This window comes from Arabidopsis thaliana, chromosome 5, assembly GCF_000001735.4.
Source record: "Arabidopsis thaliana chromosome 5, partial sequence".
In the NCBI taxonomy this organism is placed as follows: Eukaryota; Viridiplantae; Streptophyta; class Magnoliopsida; order Brassicales; family Brassicaceae; genus Arabidopsis; species Arabidopsis thaliana.
Genome location: NC_003076.8, coordinates 21,166,977 through 21,180,731, shown reverse-complemented (window position 1 = coordinate 21,180,731; position 13,755 = coordinate 21,166,977). Strand labels below are relative to the sequence as shown.

The 13,755-nt window shown below is 34.7% G+C and overlaps 6 protein-coding genes and 1 long non-coding RNA gene across 8 annotated transcripts; 4 read left to right on the top strand and 3 right to left on the bottom strand.

The window, feature by feature from the left end:
- Window positions 1-257: 257 nt before the first annotated feature.
- On the top strand, window positions 258-4,355 carry PP2-A14 (phloem protein 2-A14). The gene is made up of 3 exons (NM_124591.6): window positions 258-921; window positions 1,866-1,984; window positions 3,648-4,355. Exons 1-3 carry the CDS (start codon window positions 589-591, stop codon window positions 4,069-4,071), a joined length of 876 nt encoding a protein of 291 aa, NP_200025.1. The 5' UTR covers window positions 258-588; the 3' UTR covers window positions 4,072-4,355.
- Window positions 4,356-4,874: 519 nt separating this feature from the next.
- Window positions 4,875-6,411, bottom strand: AT5G52115 (ribonuclease H superfamily polynucleotidyl transferase; the record flags this gene model as incomplete). Its single annotated transcript, NM_001344983.1, has 2 exons — window positions 4,875-5,244; window positions 6,398-6,411. The coding sequence occupies 2 exons, from the start codon at window positions 6,409-6,411 to the stop codon at window positions 4,875-4,877; spliced, it is 384 nt and encodes a 127-aa protein (NP_001332178.1).
- Window positions 6,412-6,712: 301 nt separating this feature from the next.
- Window positions 6,713-9,098, top strand: HCF208 (chaperone (DUF2930)). Of its 2 annotated transcripts, NM_001036983.3 has the most exons (7): window positions 6,713-6,938; window positions 7,028-7,140; window positions 7,226-7,297; window positions 7,383-7,523; window positions 7,603-7,756; window positions 7,892-8,074; window positions 8,569-9,098. In NM_001036983.3, exons 1-7 carry the CDS (start codon window positions 6,779-6,781, stop codon window positions 8,571-8,573), a joined length of 828 nt encoding a protein of 275 aa, NP_001032060.1. In that variant the 5' UTR covers window positions 6,713-6,778; the 3' UTR covers window positions 8,574-9,098. The 2 variants fall into 2 exon arrangements, with proteins under 2 accessions (NP_001032060.1, NP_200024.1); NM_124590.2 differs by lacking the exon at window positions 8,569-9,098 and having other exon boundaries at window positions 6,727-6,938; window positions 7,892-8,311.
- CRR1 (Dihydrodipicolinate reductase, bacterial/plant) lies at window positions 8,386-10,684 on the bottom strand. The gene is made up of 10 exons (NM_124589.3): window positions 10,425-10,684; window positions 10,214-10,336; window positions 10,051-10,125; window positions 9,898-9,963; window positions 9,716-9,811; window positions 9,458-9,574; window positions 9,148-9,240; window positions 8,955-9,056; window positions 8,744-8,830; window positions 8,386-8,657 (listed from the first exon to the last, which is right to left on the bottom strand). Exons 1-10 carry the CDS (start codon window positions 10,527-10,529, stop codon window positions 8,625-8,627), a joined length of 897 nt encoding a protein of 298 aa, NP_200023.1. The 5' UTR covers window positions 10,530-10,684; the 3' UTR covers window positions 8,386-8,624.
- On the top strand, window positions 8,569-10,674 carry AT5G07885. The gene is made up of 4 exons (NR_143038.1): window positions 8,569-8,680; window positions 9,105-9,253; window positions 9,501-9,774; window positions 10,445-10,674. It is a non-coding gene; the product is annotated as an other RNA (long non-coding RNA).
- A 585-nt stretch (window positions 10,685-11,269) lies between the features above and the next one.
- On the top strand, window positions 11,270-13,300 carry AT5G52090 (P-loop containing nucleoside triphosphate hydrolases superfamily protein; the record flags this gene model as incomplete). The annotated part of the gene is made up of 1 exon (NM_124588.1): window positions 11,270-13,300. One exon carries the CDS (start codon window positions 11,270-11,272, stop codon window positions 13,298-13,300), a length of 2,031 nt encoding a protein of 676 aa, NP_200022.1.
- An 81-nt stretch (window positions 13,301-13,381) lies between these two features.
- On the bottom strand, window positions 13,382-13,489 carry AT5G52080 (F-box associated ubiquitination effector family protein; the record flags this gene model as incomplete). The annotated part of the gene is made up of 1 exon (NM_124587.1): window positions 13,382-13,489. The coding sequence occupies one exon, from the start codon at window positions 13,487-13,489 to the stop codon at window positions 13,382-13,384; it is 108 nt and encodes a 35-aa protein (NP_200021.1).
- Between the last annotated feature and the right edge of the window lie 266 nt (window positions 13,490-13,755).

Genomic DNA, 13,755 nt, shown 5'->3' with positions numbered 1-13,755 from the left:
TTGAATCCCTTGATTTTTTTTCCCGGCAATTGAATAGTCTACCTTTTAATAATCTTCCGCTTCTTTTTTTTTTAAAAAACAATCTTCTGCTTTTTCAACTATTTTTCTTTTCATTTTAGTATTTTTACGCCGTTGTTATTTGAATTGATATTAAATAAAATATTTGTCAGCACTGCGAAACGAGTAGTCCAACAAATATACACGACAAAGTCATAATAAATCATCGAATAATCTAGTTAAAAAACACTGGAACTTGTTGATAGATTAGCGACATCTATAAGCTGCACCAAATCACAAATATTCTTACTAAGAAAACAATTAAATAGTTTCTGTTCACATTAATTTATTTTCCCCTTCCCACATACAATACCCTCTCTCTCTCTCTCCTTTAAAACCAAGAAAGCCATTAACTTCTCCCATTAGACAAAGAACAAAAGAATCGTAAATATGTCAAACCCATCTCTTTCATCCATATATTTTCTACTTCTCCACCACATCAAACCCAAATCTTGAATACATACAGATCAAAGAAAAGGAAAGATCAAAGAGAAAATCATATATACTATATCATCTAATCTTTACCAATATATGGGGGCGGCTTCATCGAGCATCGTCCGATCCGAACCTTTTGCCGGAAAGTTATGCGGCCTCGAAGATGTGCCTGAGAACTGTATAACAGCAATGTTCATGTACATGGAGCCACCGGAGATCTGCCTGCTTGCTAGGGTAAATAAATCATTTCATAGGGCGTCGAGATCCGATGCCGTGTGGGAAGACAAGCTTCCTAGTAACTACAAGTTTCTGGTCCGAAGAATTCTTGAAGATCAACAACAAGTAGGAGTAAAAGACAAACTTATTTACCGCAAGAAAGAGATCTATGCAAGGCTTTGCCGACCAAACCTCTTCGACACCGGCACAAAGGTTCTATACTTTCCATCTTTTTTTTTTGTCAAATAATATTAATTTATGTTTTTTTTTTGTTTTTCTGTGTTTAGAAACTTTTGATTATTTGATGGCCAATTACGTCCACCTTAGATTTTTCTTTGGGGTGTTAAAATATTTTCCTTCAGAGTGGTTATTAAAAATATATTATTTGGAGTATTTTTTGTCAATATGTCTAATTTATCCTATTATTTCATTTTATGACCAATAACAAGTGTTAGAAAAGCTTCTAGAGACAGTAGAATATGTTCTACGAATCCATTGATAATGTTAGAAATTCATGCCTAAAGTATAATAGTTATTCCCATCATGCCTAAATATATTAACTAACACATAAAAGCTATTACTATTTTCCACACTTTTCCTTTACCTTTTTCTTTTCTTTTGAATTAAACACACTTTCGTTACATTTTGGGTTTAAAATTTCTTTATAATCTAAGCTTTTCGCATCTTTTTCGGTCGTAGGATGTTTTTTAATAACAATAAATACAATTTGTATAGAAAGAGGAACTATTAAAATAAGAAAAACTGAAATGAATGGAGGATAACATGCATCACTAGTTTGAAAGATATTTTCGTGACTCGGTTTCATTACCAATTATATTTAGGGAATGCAGAGGAAATAAAATTGAAAAATATGAATAAAATCTGGTTCATATTATAGATAAGTGGTTCCGGTATGTTTGGATTTGACTTGCAAATCATATCAAAATGCTACGTTTAAAATTCGGGCGATCGGGGTTTGTCATGTGTACAAAAGAAAAAAAAAAAAAAAAGATGATTCCTATCTTTTTAAAAATATAAAAATATTGTAAAAGTTGGTTGCGAATTTTTTTTTTTTTTTTTTTGGAACAAAGGTTGCGATTTATTTGATAAATTAATATTAATATAAAAGTAAATGTTTGGATTGTAATATTGAGAAGGAAGCATGGTTGGACAAGAGAAGTGGGAAAGTGTTTTTGGCGATATCACCAAAGGCAATGAAGATAACCGGCATTGATGATCGCCGATATTGGGAACATATTTCTTCCGATGAATCCAGGTCCTTTTTTACACCTCTCTCTTTCTTTTCATTTTTATTTTTTTTTCTCATTTTGTTTTCATCGTAGTCAAAACATTTTAGGCCGGACACGAATTAGATAGTCTGTAAGAAAAATCAGTAATTTTGACATGGTATGGCTATATTTTTATCGAATATTTAATCTCGAGATATATCGAATATCCATGATCCACTTTGATTTAGTAATACCTTAAAGTTAGACTCTCGCTGATTTGAGAATTTAATTGTGCTTTAAACCTATCATTAGTTCTAGTATAAAGGGAAAGACTTTTTCAACACTTCTTTCTTTCCCTTTCAATTGTAATCATTGGATAATGTAAACAAGAAATAACAATGTTATTATTGGCTACAAATCATATAATCATGCCATAACCTTGGTCAAAGTTGATGATTACACATTTCGTAATTACACACTTCACGAAGAAACCTGAAAACATAAAAGTCAATTTTTATACTTGCATATTAATTTAAACGAGTTACTAAGAATAGACATAAAAGTATATAGTAACCAAAAAAAGTAACCAACAATAGCTTTTCATGCAACAATTCGGTAAGAATTTCTAAACATAGTATTATTAACTACGTAAAAAAAGAAACTACTCAAACGTTTTTTTTTTTTCCTCCATAAACCAGATCTAGAGATAAACTGAAAGATACTACTCATGTCTCTTAGAAACAAGAAAAATATCATAACTCATGTATTATTGCTCAAGTATCATAAACTTCTTATAGTAGATATTTTTCTGAAATAATTGAGGGAACTATAAAGTGAAAATTAAATAATGTTCAGGTGATGTTAGATTTTGGTTTTCTCTAAGAATCTTAGATAGAAGATATTAATCAACACGTATACGAAATGTATAATGACGTACACAATGTATATATAGATATATGAATACGTAAATTTACAGGTAATGTATTTATGTACATATAGAATTTTTAGATAAGCTCAAAAAGCTGGTTTGTTTAGTGAATAGGGAAAGTTTTGGGTCGTCGATGAATGTGTCATTTTCTCTTATCCCAAATTTGCTCGATCATACCCAATAATTGGATGGCTTTCTTTCAACAATCGGTTTTTCCTTCTATTTCCCCACATGTATTATATATATATCTCATATATTTCTTTAATAATTATAATGTTTAGTTGGAAATTCTATCCAGATTCTGTCCACATATATGATTCGAATATTATCCGAAATTAGGAACAAGTAGAATATAAATATATTTATGCATAATCATTAACCCACTGTATGACTTCAATATGAATATATTTATCTATATATTTGATATATATTACACTTGATTGGTAGATAAGTTGTGCTAAGTCTATCATTAGCAGGCCTCGTTGTTACTTTGACATTTATCTACCAATCAAAACACTACTAATTTCTTTCATTTGTACTGCATATACATAAGACTCAAAAAAAAAAAGTGTTAAGTACTTATTTATAAGTCTATTAGATGAGATCGAATATTTCCTCCACTTGTGATATCATAATTAAGTGACATATAGTCTATAGTTTAACTAAAGTTAGAGCTTATCAACATTTTCCACTTGGAGTTGGACCAACACTCGCATTATGATTAATTTCATATGATCAATGGTTCTTAACTTGTAATTTTATTGAACTTTTTGTTCATTCAGATTTGGATCAATAACTTATCTCCGGCAAATATGGTGGTTAGAAGCAGTTGGAAAAATCAGATTCGAATTTGCACCCGGAAAATACAGTTTACTTTTCAAGATACAATTAGGCAAACCTATTAGAAAGTGTGGGAGGAAAACATGTAGTTTGGACCAAGTTCATGGCTGGGACATCAAACCGGTCCGGTTTCAGTTGTCTACATCGGATGGCCAATGCGCTATGTCGGAACGACATTTGGATGAGTCGGGGAGGTGGGTTTATCATCATGCGGGTGACTTCGTCGTAGAGAATCAGAACTCACCCGTTTGGGTCAAATTCTCTATGCTCCAGATAGATTGTACACATACCAAAGGTGGTTTATGTTTAGATTGTGTGATCATATGTCCATTTGAGTATAGAGGGAAATACAAATATTCCGATTAAATGTTTTTAGAGGTTCTGTTGATATGTTAGTTTTTTTTTTGGGGGGTCAAAGATATGATTTTTTTTAGGATATGTGTTTTTGTCAATACATAAAGTCTGTATTGATTACGTAAAAATGTGAATTTTTTTGCAGATGCAGTTCTAGTTGAGAATGTTAAGATATTGTACTATATATGATTTAGAGATGTCGTATAATATGTAATAGTAGAAGAATGTTAAAAAGATGTAAAACTCTTTCAGAGTTAAGAAGTTGAGAAATTTAGAGAAAAAAATTTGAAAAAAATGAGGTTTATATATTGGTAAGTGGATTTCAGTTGATTAAAAAGTCCAAGCAAATCATTTTTTTTTTCACTTTTTTCTTTTACTTTCATTTGTATTTTAGTTACTTAGGTGAGGTTTGGACAAAGTAACACTTCTGATCATGAGGTTAATTACAAAATTTACTTAGCTCTTTCTTTCATAATCTCCTTTTGTTTTTTCCTTTAACAACATTTTTTCCTTCTGAATTTTAATCTAGATTTTTGAATACGAGATCTTGAATAACAAATTCTACACACCTACTAACACTTTTTTCTTTATATACGAAAAAATAGGTGTTAGAGTTACAAAAATAAAAAGTAATGTGGTGGATTCCATGTTATCATGCCTAAACCTAAAAAGCCTAAGACAAAGTTCAATGGGACTCTAAAACACTATTTTAGTGTAATTTTGGCACTAAAATCTCTCCAATGGAACTCTAAAATTCACACTATGCTACAATGTCATATTTTTTTTTTTTTCCAACTTATAACTTTATTTAGAACTTAAGAGTAATCGTTGTTTACATATGGACTCAGAAAATAAGGACAAGAATGAAACAGAGACCATTGAGTATTCTCTTTGATGGCTTGTTTGGCTAAGAAATCCGCACATCCGTTCTGCTCTCGATGTTTGAAAGAAAATTCTATCGATTCAAAACTTGGTATCCAACTTTGGATAGTGTCGAGAAAGTGTTGTAGCCTTGGATTAGATGACTTTGTGTTTATCATTCGGGTGATGGTTTGATTATCTCCCTCAAAAATAACCTTCTTATGCCCGAAGCCATAGGAAGCTTGTATCGCCCAAATGAGTGCTAACACTCTGCCTCTTCCGTCGCCATACGCTACAATGTCATATTTATTATCGATATGATAACTATAAAAAAATAGAAAAAGAAACAATTCTAAAAAAAGATGCTGACAAAAATACAAGAAAAAGGCCTAAATATTTACCTATAATTTGAGGGGTCCAAAATCATATTCAAAGCAAAAAAAAATGATAAAATTGAGATAGGTCTTAAACTCTCCATCTAAACTTTCCTATCAATCCATTTAACCACTACATTAAACCAACTTCATAAATTAATGGAACCCTAAATTTTACTAATAATTTTGATAGTTGACATTATGGTTGCTTTAAGAAATACTAGATGAGTACCCGCACGTAGTGCGGGTTTATGTATTACTATTTACAAATTATTTTATATAATGTATGTTCATATAAAGTAGAGTTGAATGCATCGATTTTGAAACATAAATATGATTTGTAATTGTTTTTGAAACTATATTAGTTCATCTGAAAAACGAATGTGCTTGAGTTGTTTTTTATTGTTGTTCTAGATTTTCATTTAATTTATATATTCTTGTTTTTTTGGTTATATGTTTAGATTGTGAGACGGTGAAATTTTATACAATTTATTTCTTACACTAAATATATAACATGTCTTTATTAACCATGTATATGCATATTCAATCTAATCATATTCAATTTGATGTTCTTGGAAAGTTTAGTAAGTTCTTGTCATAATCTTATATCTTACGTATTAGTTATAAGGATAACTCCTCAAACATCTTTCAAATTACTTGTTTTCTTAGTATAAATCTCGAAAAGCTTAGATATATTTAATCTGCATATTTATTTAGTTTCTTACATAATAATCGTCTAATTTTTAGGCAAAGAATATGTATAGCATGTTTGGATTTTATGATCACTTTAGCCACTTAAGTGGATCTTAAAATTAAAGAGGATATATTGAATTAAAAAAATGTAGAAAGAGTGATGGTTCAAGTTCTGATTAATTATATCCTCCTATTTTAGTTGTTATGTTGAATTAATTACTAATTCTGTATTACTTATTTTATGAAGTCTAGGTGGCAAGCTCTTATGTGCTGATGTGTCAAGTTGTGGGAGAGAGTTAACCTCCTTTCATATATATGATTTATAAAAAAAAAGTCTTACAACCTACAGATTCATGTGTTGATCATATATCCTATCCTAAGAAACATTTTTTCTCATCATATGTTCTAACCTTTTTATATACATAATTAGTGTAAAAACAATAATAATAGTTCTAGATTCTCGAAATATTTACATGATTCCATAATTTCTTAAAACATTGCATTTTGTGGAACTATTGAACTTTGATTTCTTAAACACAAAACATTAGAGATGGCGGGAAAATTTAGCAATCCCGTTTTGTAAATAAATTACATAAAATGTTTGTGAAATTTTCAAAATCAGTTACAAAAGTAACAATTTTGGTTTGAAAATTAACTTAATAATTGGAGACGTTAACAACTGGGCCTGCTCTTAATGGGCCTCTATCTTACTGAGCAGAGAGGTTCTTCGAGAAATCATCAATGGCGGATACAGAAACTATTCGACTCGAAGACATCTGAAAGAGAGAGAGATGAGTATTCAAATTTGTAATTTCCCGTTCCATCCTAAATTCGCGCTACAACCTCGCGCCCAAAGGTCAACACGAATCTTCGCTCGTACAGAGAACGATTCTCCACAATCAAAGACATCTGATCAACAACTCAATCTCTCTGTTCTTCGCTTCACTTTTGGTATTTTCTTCCTTCCCCACTTCAAAGCTCAGATTTTTCCCAACTATTTTCGAGAAAGATTTGAAATTGATTTGTGTCTGCGTCTGTAGGAATTCCTGGGTTTGACGAATCTTATCTACCGAGATGGATCGGGTACGGCTTTGGATCACTTCTTCTTCTTAACCACTTCTCAGCTTCTGCTCCAATCAGTGAATCTCAAATGGTAATTAGTAACAATTTCGCTTCACAGTGTTTTTGCTATTTAAAGCTATGAACTTTAGCATTTTTTGTGAATTTTTTGGTGATAGAGATCAGAGGCTTTGGGTTTATCACTAGCTGCATTTTCAATAGCTTTACCTTACATTGGAAAATTCCTTAAGGTAAATTCATAACTTTTAGATTCTGTGAAGAAAAACTTTTGTTGTTGTTGTTCACTTATTTGGTGTTGTTTGGTTGTGTGTTTAGGGTTCTGTAGTGGAGCAGAGAAGTCTCCCTGAAGAAGGAGAGCAGGTTTTTGTGATATCATCAAATATTGGAGATTCTTTGAAAGAGGATTTAGCATGGGCAACGTATGTTTTGTTGAGGAATACAAGTACTATAGCTGTGGTATGGTGTACTCTCTTGGATAAGGGTTTGTTTGATCTTTGATATGTTCCTTAGTTGAGAAAGATTGTATTTTGTTCAGTTGATATCGGTTCAAGGCGAGCTTTGTGTTCGCGGGTACTGGAATTGTCCAGATCAAATGTCAAAGGCTCAACTTCATGATTGGTTTAAGAAAAAAGTGGATGAGATTGGCTTGGCTGATGTGAAGGAGACCCTTTATTTCCCTCAGTATGCAGGTATTGTGTTTTCTTCAATCGCACGGTCTTGAATTTGTTCAGCATTGTCGATCTATTGTATACCTGAATGCATGGAATATTACTCTTTTGTTTCTATGGTGTTGAAATATATGTTAACTTTCAGTTTTATTTTAGGTTCTGCACTATCTTTGGATATACTTCCTGATGGGACGCGTTCTCTTTTTGTGCAACCTCTCGTACAAAATACAAATGAACCGCAGAAAGTGAATGGGTTTTTGCTGGTGGCCTCTACTGCTGGATATGCATATAGCGATAAAGATAGAGCCTGGATTGGAGCTATGGCTGAGAAATTCAGAGGTTAGATTGTTCCCATGGATTAAAGGATTTGTTGCTTATTTTGTTCTGTTTTGGTGGGCTTCGTTGAAGTTAAAATTGTGCAGTCTCAACTTTGACAGACTTTTCATCTTGGTAATTATGCTTCGTCGCTGTTCCATCTGAATATGGGAGGAATTTGTACATTTCATAGAACGTTAATTGGACCAAAGCCAACTGTTTACTTTCTTTGCTGATTTAGTAATAAGACTTCTGAATGTCATGTTACTTGTGGATGACTACGTAGCACTGGTAATATACAAGCTTACTTGTGAACCTAAACTTCAAAATATCAGTAACCAAAAGCATTGAACATCTTATTTTCCAGGCCGTAAATCTATTAGTAATGTAGTAGTTGTTTAATATGAAATCCTTGGGATACTGTTCGACGTTGTTAGTGTTCTCACCTTAAATATTGAACACTCGTATCATGATGAAAGAAAATATCAACCTATTTCCTAACTTCATATGTCTTGCAGGATGACATGAGCTGTTCATGATGATGTTATCTTTGACTGGTGAAACACTTCAGTTCCTACAGAAATTTCTCGAGGCCATAAACCAGATTCTGGAAAACCAAAGAGAATAATGGCAAGTGATTAGATAACAGTAAGAGATTAATGGATGGAGAATTCTTGCTTGTTTCCATGTTACCTTGAGGCGTACCACCTTTCTGATTGCTAGGAGTAGGCCGGGCATTAGGGACCTTACGTCAATTATGTCATGTTTAACAGTGTAAACCTGTGGACAGCATTTTGTATCAGAAGAATTTTAATGAGCTATGTAGCCTAAATTTTAAAATAGAGTATCCAATTTTCAGTTTGATTTTGAGTGATCTAACAAGAGGTCAAGTATTATTAATTACGTCTCCTGGACTTGAGAAGTAGACTTGTGTACTAGATGGTAGTCCTGGTAGAACCATACTGTGAACACGAACCCCGTCTTCTCCGATTACTTGACCTCTTGCCTGGAAATATGTGGAAAACTCAGCTTTGTTTATGTATAATATGTACAGGATCCCTAACTGGTCCATATCTGCAAGCTTATTCATGCTTTACCTGAACATCAGTTGAACTATCCTCTCTGTTGTAGATCTGACCAAGATTTGATATGTTGTTTGCAATTTGGATAGCTTCAGGAGAAGGAAGATCCTGCATTTCATAGGTATCGTTTAAGTCACTTCTTGTGATTCAATGTCAAAAGCTGCATATGCGCTCTATATGAAAAAGCTCTATATTGTTCTTTCTTAACTAGCCTCTTTGAAGTATTATATGCCTTAATTAGTCTTGATCAACATTCCACAAGTGTCAAAGTTAAAACCCAGAATTCTAGGAAATTAAAATTGTTTTTTTTTTGTTTATGGCATACCGCTGCATTAGGCCTTGACTCCACTAGCTCTACATTGTTGTAGTGGAAGGAGGCCATGATCACAGCCTGTTGGAGAAGTATAGATCCTATGGATAGAGTTGGTGCTACAAGACATCCCTATAACGCAAGCAGAGACGAAATTAGATTTTAGTGAACCATCTCTCGTCTAACAATTGTTGCTTCAGGACAGACTCGACCTCACAAAGAAAGGGAACGTAATGAATAATCTGCGAGTATCTCATCTCACCCTGTGCTCACCATGGTGGCCTTGTCACATAGTGCAGACAACGCAGATACTGTCTCTGGCTTAATCCGAGGTACATACACCACACTCTTCATCCCAAATGCCGTTGCCTTGATAGATTCAGAAATCATTAACACAGTGATAGTTTCCATATTACTGGATATGAGCTTGACAAAAAGAGAAGTTAATTGGTTACCTGTTTTACATTCTCATACACTGTTGATGGGTCTGTAAAGTCGATCACAACTCCGACTTCTTTTCCCTACTAAAGACATTCGTTTAGGTTGTTCCGTAGAATTTAAATCTGGTGAGAACAGAGAGACAGGGAGGGTTAAGAAAATAATGGCACCTGAGATATTGAGCCTAACACCATTGTTAGATCACTCACTACAGGTATCTCTAAAGGCTCCTCCATGTCACACAGCTATGCAAGAACATTAGAGTTAGGGAGTCAATCAATAGATAAACCAACCAGTTGGAATAGTATACAGATGGGTTTTAAGCTAAGTCACCAAGCCAATATCTTCGCCAACAAAATGATTATCGACAGCACCAGCTAACTCCATTCCCCTAGCCTTAGTCACAGCCACCACAGCCGCTCTACCTATTTCCTTAGCAGCTCCATTTATGATTACCTAATAGGGAAATTAGAAGCATTATCATATCAAAGCTGCATTGTCTGGAAACTCCTGATTCTGATGATGTTGATGGTGATGTGATTACCTTAATGTTGTTTTGTGAAGGTTGAGAAGCAGAGCAGGAAAAAGAAGGCCTAGAAGGTTTGAGATGTCGTGATAGCTGGAAGAAATGGCAGTTCACAGCTGCCATTGCTCTAACCTCGGAGATAGCTTTTGTGTTTCTTTTTTTTGCTTGATGGTTTTCTCATGTTGATAAGAGATTCTTGCACTGTCCTTTGTCTTCTACTTCAAACGCTGTCGTCTCTGTTTGAGGCGTATGAATGGATAAGGTTACTTGGCTCTTCGTGTTTTTTTTTTTTTTTTAAACACTTTAATTTTTTTTTTTTAAACACTTTAAAATTTGGTTGAGGGCATTCTAAAAATTTTACACTAAGAAGGTTACTTTGCCAAGTTTTCTAATTTGCGGACAAAATTGAAACTTAAAATTTAACATTGATTTTGTATGGAAAATACGAGGATAGGGAAAAAAAATGCAATAAAAGAACTTGTTTCCCAAGAAAGAGATACACCAAACAGAGCTTGGGTTTTTAGGGGTTTTCTCTCTCAAAACAAAAAAAATTTAGGGTTTCAATTTTCCGGCCAAATTTCAAAACTTTCCATAGTCCAGAATCAGATTCTCGGTTTCAGGCGATCAGAGTTCTCGATATTAGGGACAATGTCCCACATCGGAAGTTGAGTAGGATCTTAAGTGGTATATATAAGATATGCGCCTCTCCACCTATTGCCAATTGGTTTTAGGTTGGAAGCCCACAGTCTAATATCGATATCACCTCTTGAGAACTATAGAGGTGATCTTAAAATCTTAAAATCTCTGTTCATTTGTCTAGATCGATATCACCTCTTGAGAACTATAGCTTCGGTGTTTTTCTAATGACTTTAACAACAAACACTCGAATTTGGAATGCTTTGCACAACGAAGCTGACATATCGACTCTAACCAAGAGTGTGCTTCAGGCTAATACTGAGGGTACAGAACAATGTTTTTGTTCTGAAAATGATGGGAGATCTGACCTTGTTTTGGATATAATCCGTTCAACGAAATTGAACTCTTCCCAAGAGGATGCAATCTTGGGCTGCCTTGAGACAAGAAACTGTACCCATAAGAACAGTGTGAAACTGATATGGGGACCTCCTAGAACAGGCAAAACAAAGACGGTCGCGACTCTTCTCTTTGCCCTTCTCAAACTAAGGTGCAAGACAGTTGTGTGTGCTCCTACAAACACAGCTATTGTACAAGTTACATCAAGGCTCTTATCCTTATTTAAGGAAAACTCGACAGCGGAAAATGCTACTTACAGGCTAGGGAATATCATTTTATCCGGAAACCGGGACAGAATGGGGATTAACAAGAACGATCATGTTCTTCTCGATGTGTTTCTTGATGAGCGTATTGGTAAGCTTGGTAAACTGTTTTCACCATTTTCTGGATGGATGCAGAGATTAGAGTCACTGATACAGTTTCTTGAAAACCCCGAGGGAAAGTATGAGAGACATGTCTACGAGTTAGAAGAAGTTGAAAGAATGAATGAAGAAGATGAAAGGGAAGAAGTTGTTGTTAACATTCCTACTTTTGGAGAATTCGTTCAGAAGAATTTTAATAGCTTAAGTGAAGAAGTGAAGACATGCATCGTTGATTTGTATACACATCTTCCCAAGGTTTACCTTCCATATGAAGATGTGAAGAAAATGATTGCTTCTCGTCAAACTCTTCAGCGTATCAGATATTTCTTGAGGGAGAATTCTTCTAGGGTTGATTTCGAGGAAGGAAATTTCAGATTTGATTGCTTCAAAAGACTCAGTGATGATTGCCTCAAGGCTCTACGCTTACTTCCAAAACGTTTTGAGATTCCAGACATGTTAGAAAACGAAGATATTAGGAAATTTTGTCTTCAAAACGCGGATATTATCCTCTGCACAGCCTCGGGTGCTGCGGAAATGAACGTGGAAAGGACAGGAAATGTAGAACTGCTTGTGGTTGATGAGGCGGCTCAGCTTAAGGAATGTGAATCAGTTGCTGCATTGCAACTTCCGGGACTGCGTCACGCCATTTTAATAGGAGATGAGTTTCAATTGCCTGCAATGGTTCATAATGAGATGTGTGAAAAGGCGAAATTCGGAAGAAGCTTGTTTGAGAGATTGGTTTTGCTTGGTCACAACAAACACTTGCTTGATGTTCAATATCGAATGCATCCTTCTATTAGTCGTTTCCCCAACAAGGAGTTTTATGGTGGGAGAATCAAAGATGCTGAAAATGTTAAAGAAAGTATTTATCAAAAGAGGTTTCTTAAAGGAAACATGTTTGACTCATTTTCTTTTATCAATGTTGGACGTGGAAAAGAAGAGTTTGGTGATGGACATAGTCCCAAAAACATGGTTGAAGTTGCTGTCATTTCTGAAATTATATCAAATCTTTACAAAGTTTCATGTGAAAGGAGGATGAAGGTGAGTGTCGGAGTGGTCTCACCTTACAAAGGACAGATGAGAGCAATCCAAGAGAAAATCGGAGATAAGTACAGTTCCTTATCAGGTCAGCAATTCACTTTGAATGTTCGGTCCGTAGATGGTTTTCAAGGAGGAGAAGAAGACATTATCATCATCTCCACCGTTAGAAGTAACGGTAATGGAAAAGTCGGATTTCTTAACAACCGTCAAAGAGCTAACGTGGCACTGACTCGAGCAAGACACTGTTTATGGGTGATTGGGAACGAGACAACTTTGGCTCTAAGTGGTTCGATTTGGGCAACACTGATAAGTGAGTCTAGGACACGTGGATGTTTCCATGATGCTACTGATGAGATGAATCTAAGAGATGCCATGAATGAAGCTTTGCTTGAGGATGTGTCTTCGAGTCTTGGATCTCTTTCGCTTAGGAATGGCCATGGAAGAAGAAATGTTTGGTAGATTTTTTATGTGAGCTTGTCTTATGTTTTTGTGTGTTTCCTATCAAAACTCTGTATTGGATTTTTATGATGTTTTATGGTATCAGAGCCCGATCCGCACATACTCAACCCGATCCACATCGGTTCGGCCCAATACTTGGCCCGCCGATCCATGCCCAAACATATCGAGATCAATGGCTAGAAGAGCCATCATCTCGAGGGGGCGTATTAGGGACAATGTCCCACATCGGAAGTTGAGTAGGATCTTAAGTGGTATATATAAGATATGAGCCTCTCCACCTATTGCCAATTGGTTTTAGGTTGGAAGCCCACAGTCTAATACTCGATCTCTAACGATCAGAGGAAGCAACATTGGGTGAAAATCCTAACCAGTTCGGTAGTACCTACCAGAGATATGAAGATATACAAGTTTCTCTCACGTACGTTCCGGTTAGTCCTCCATGGGTTTATGGTAAT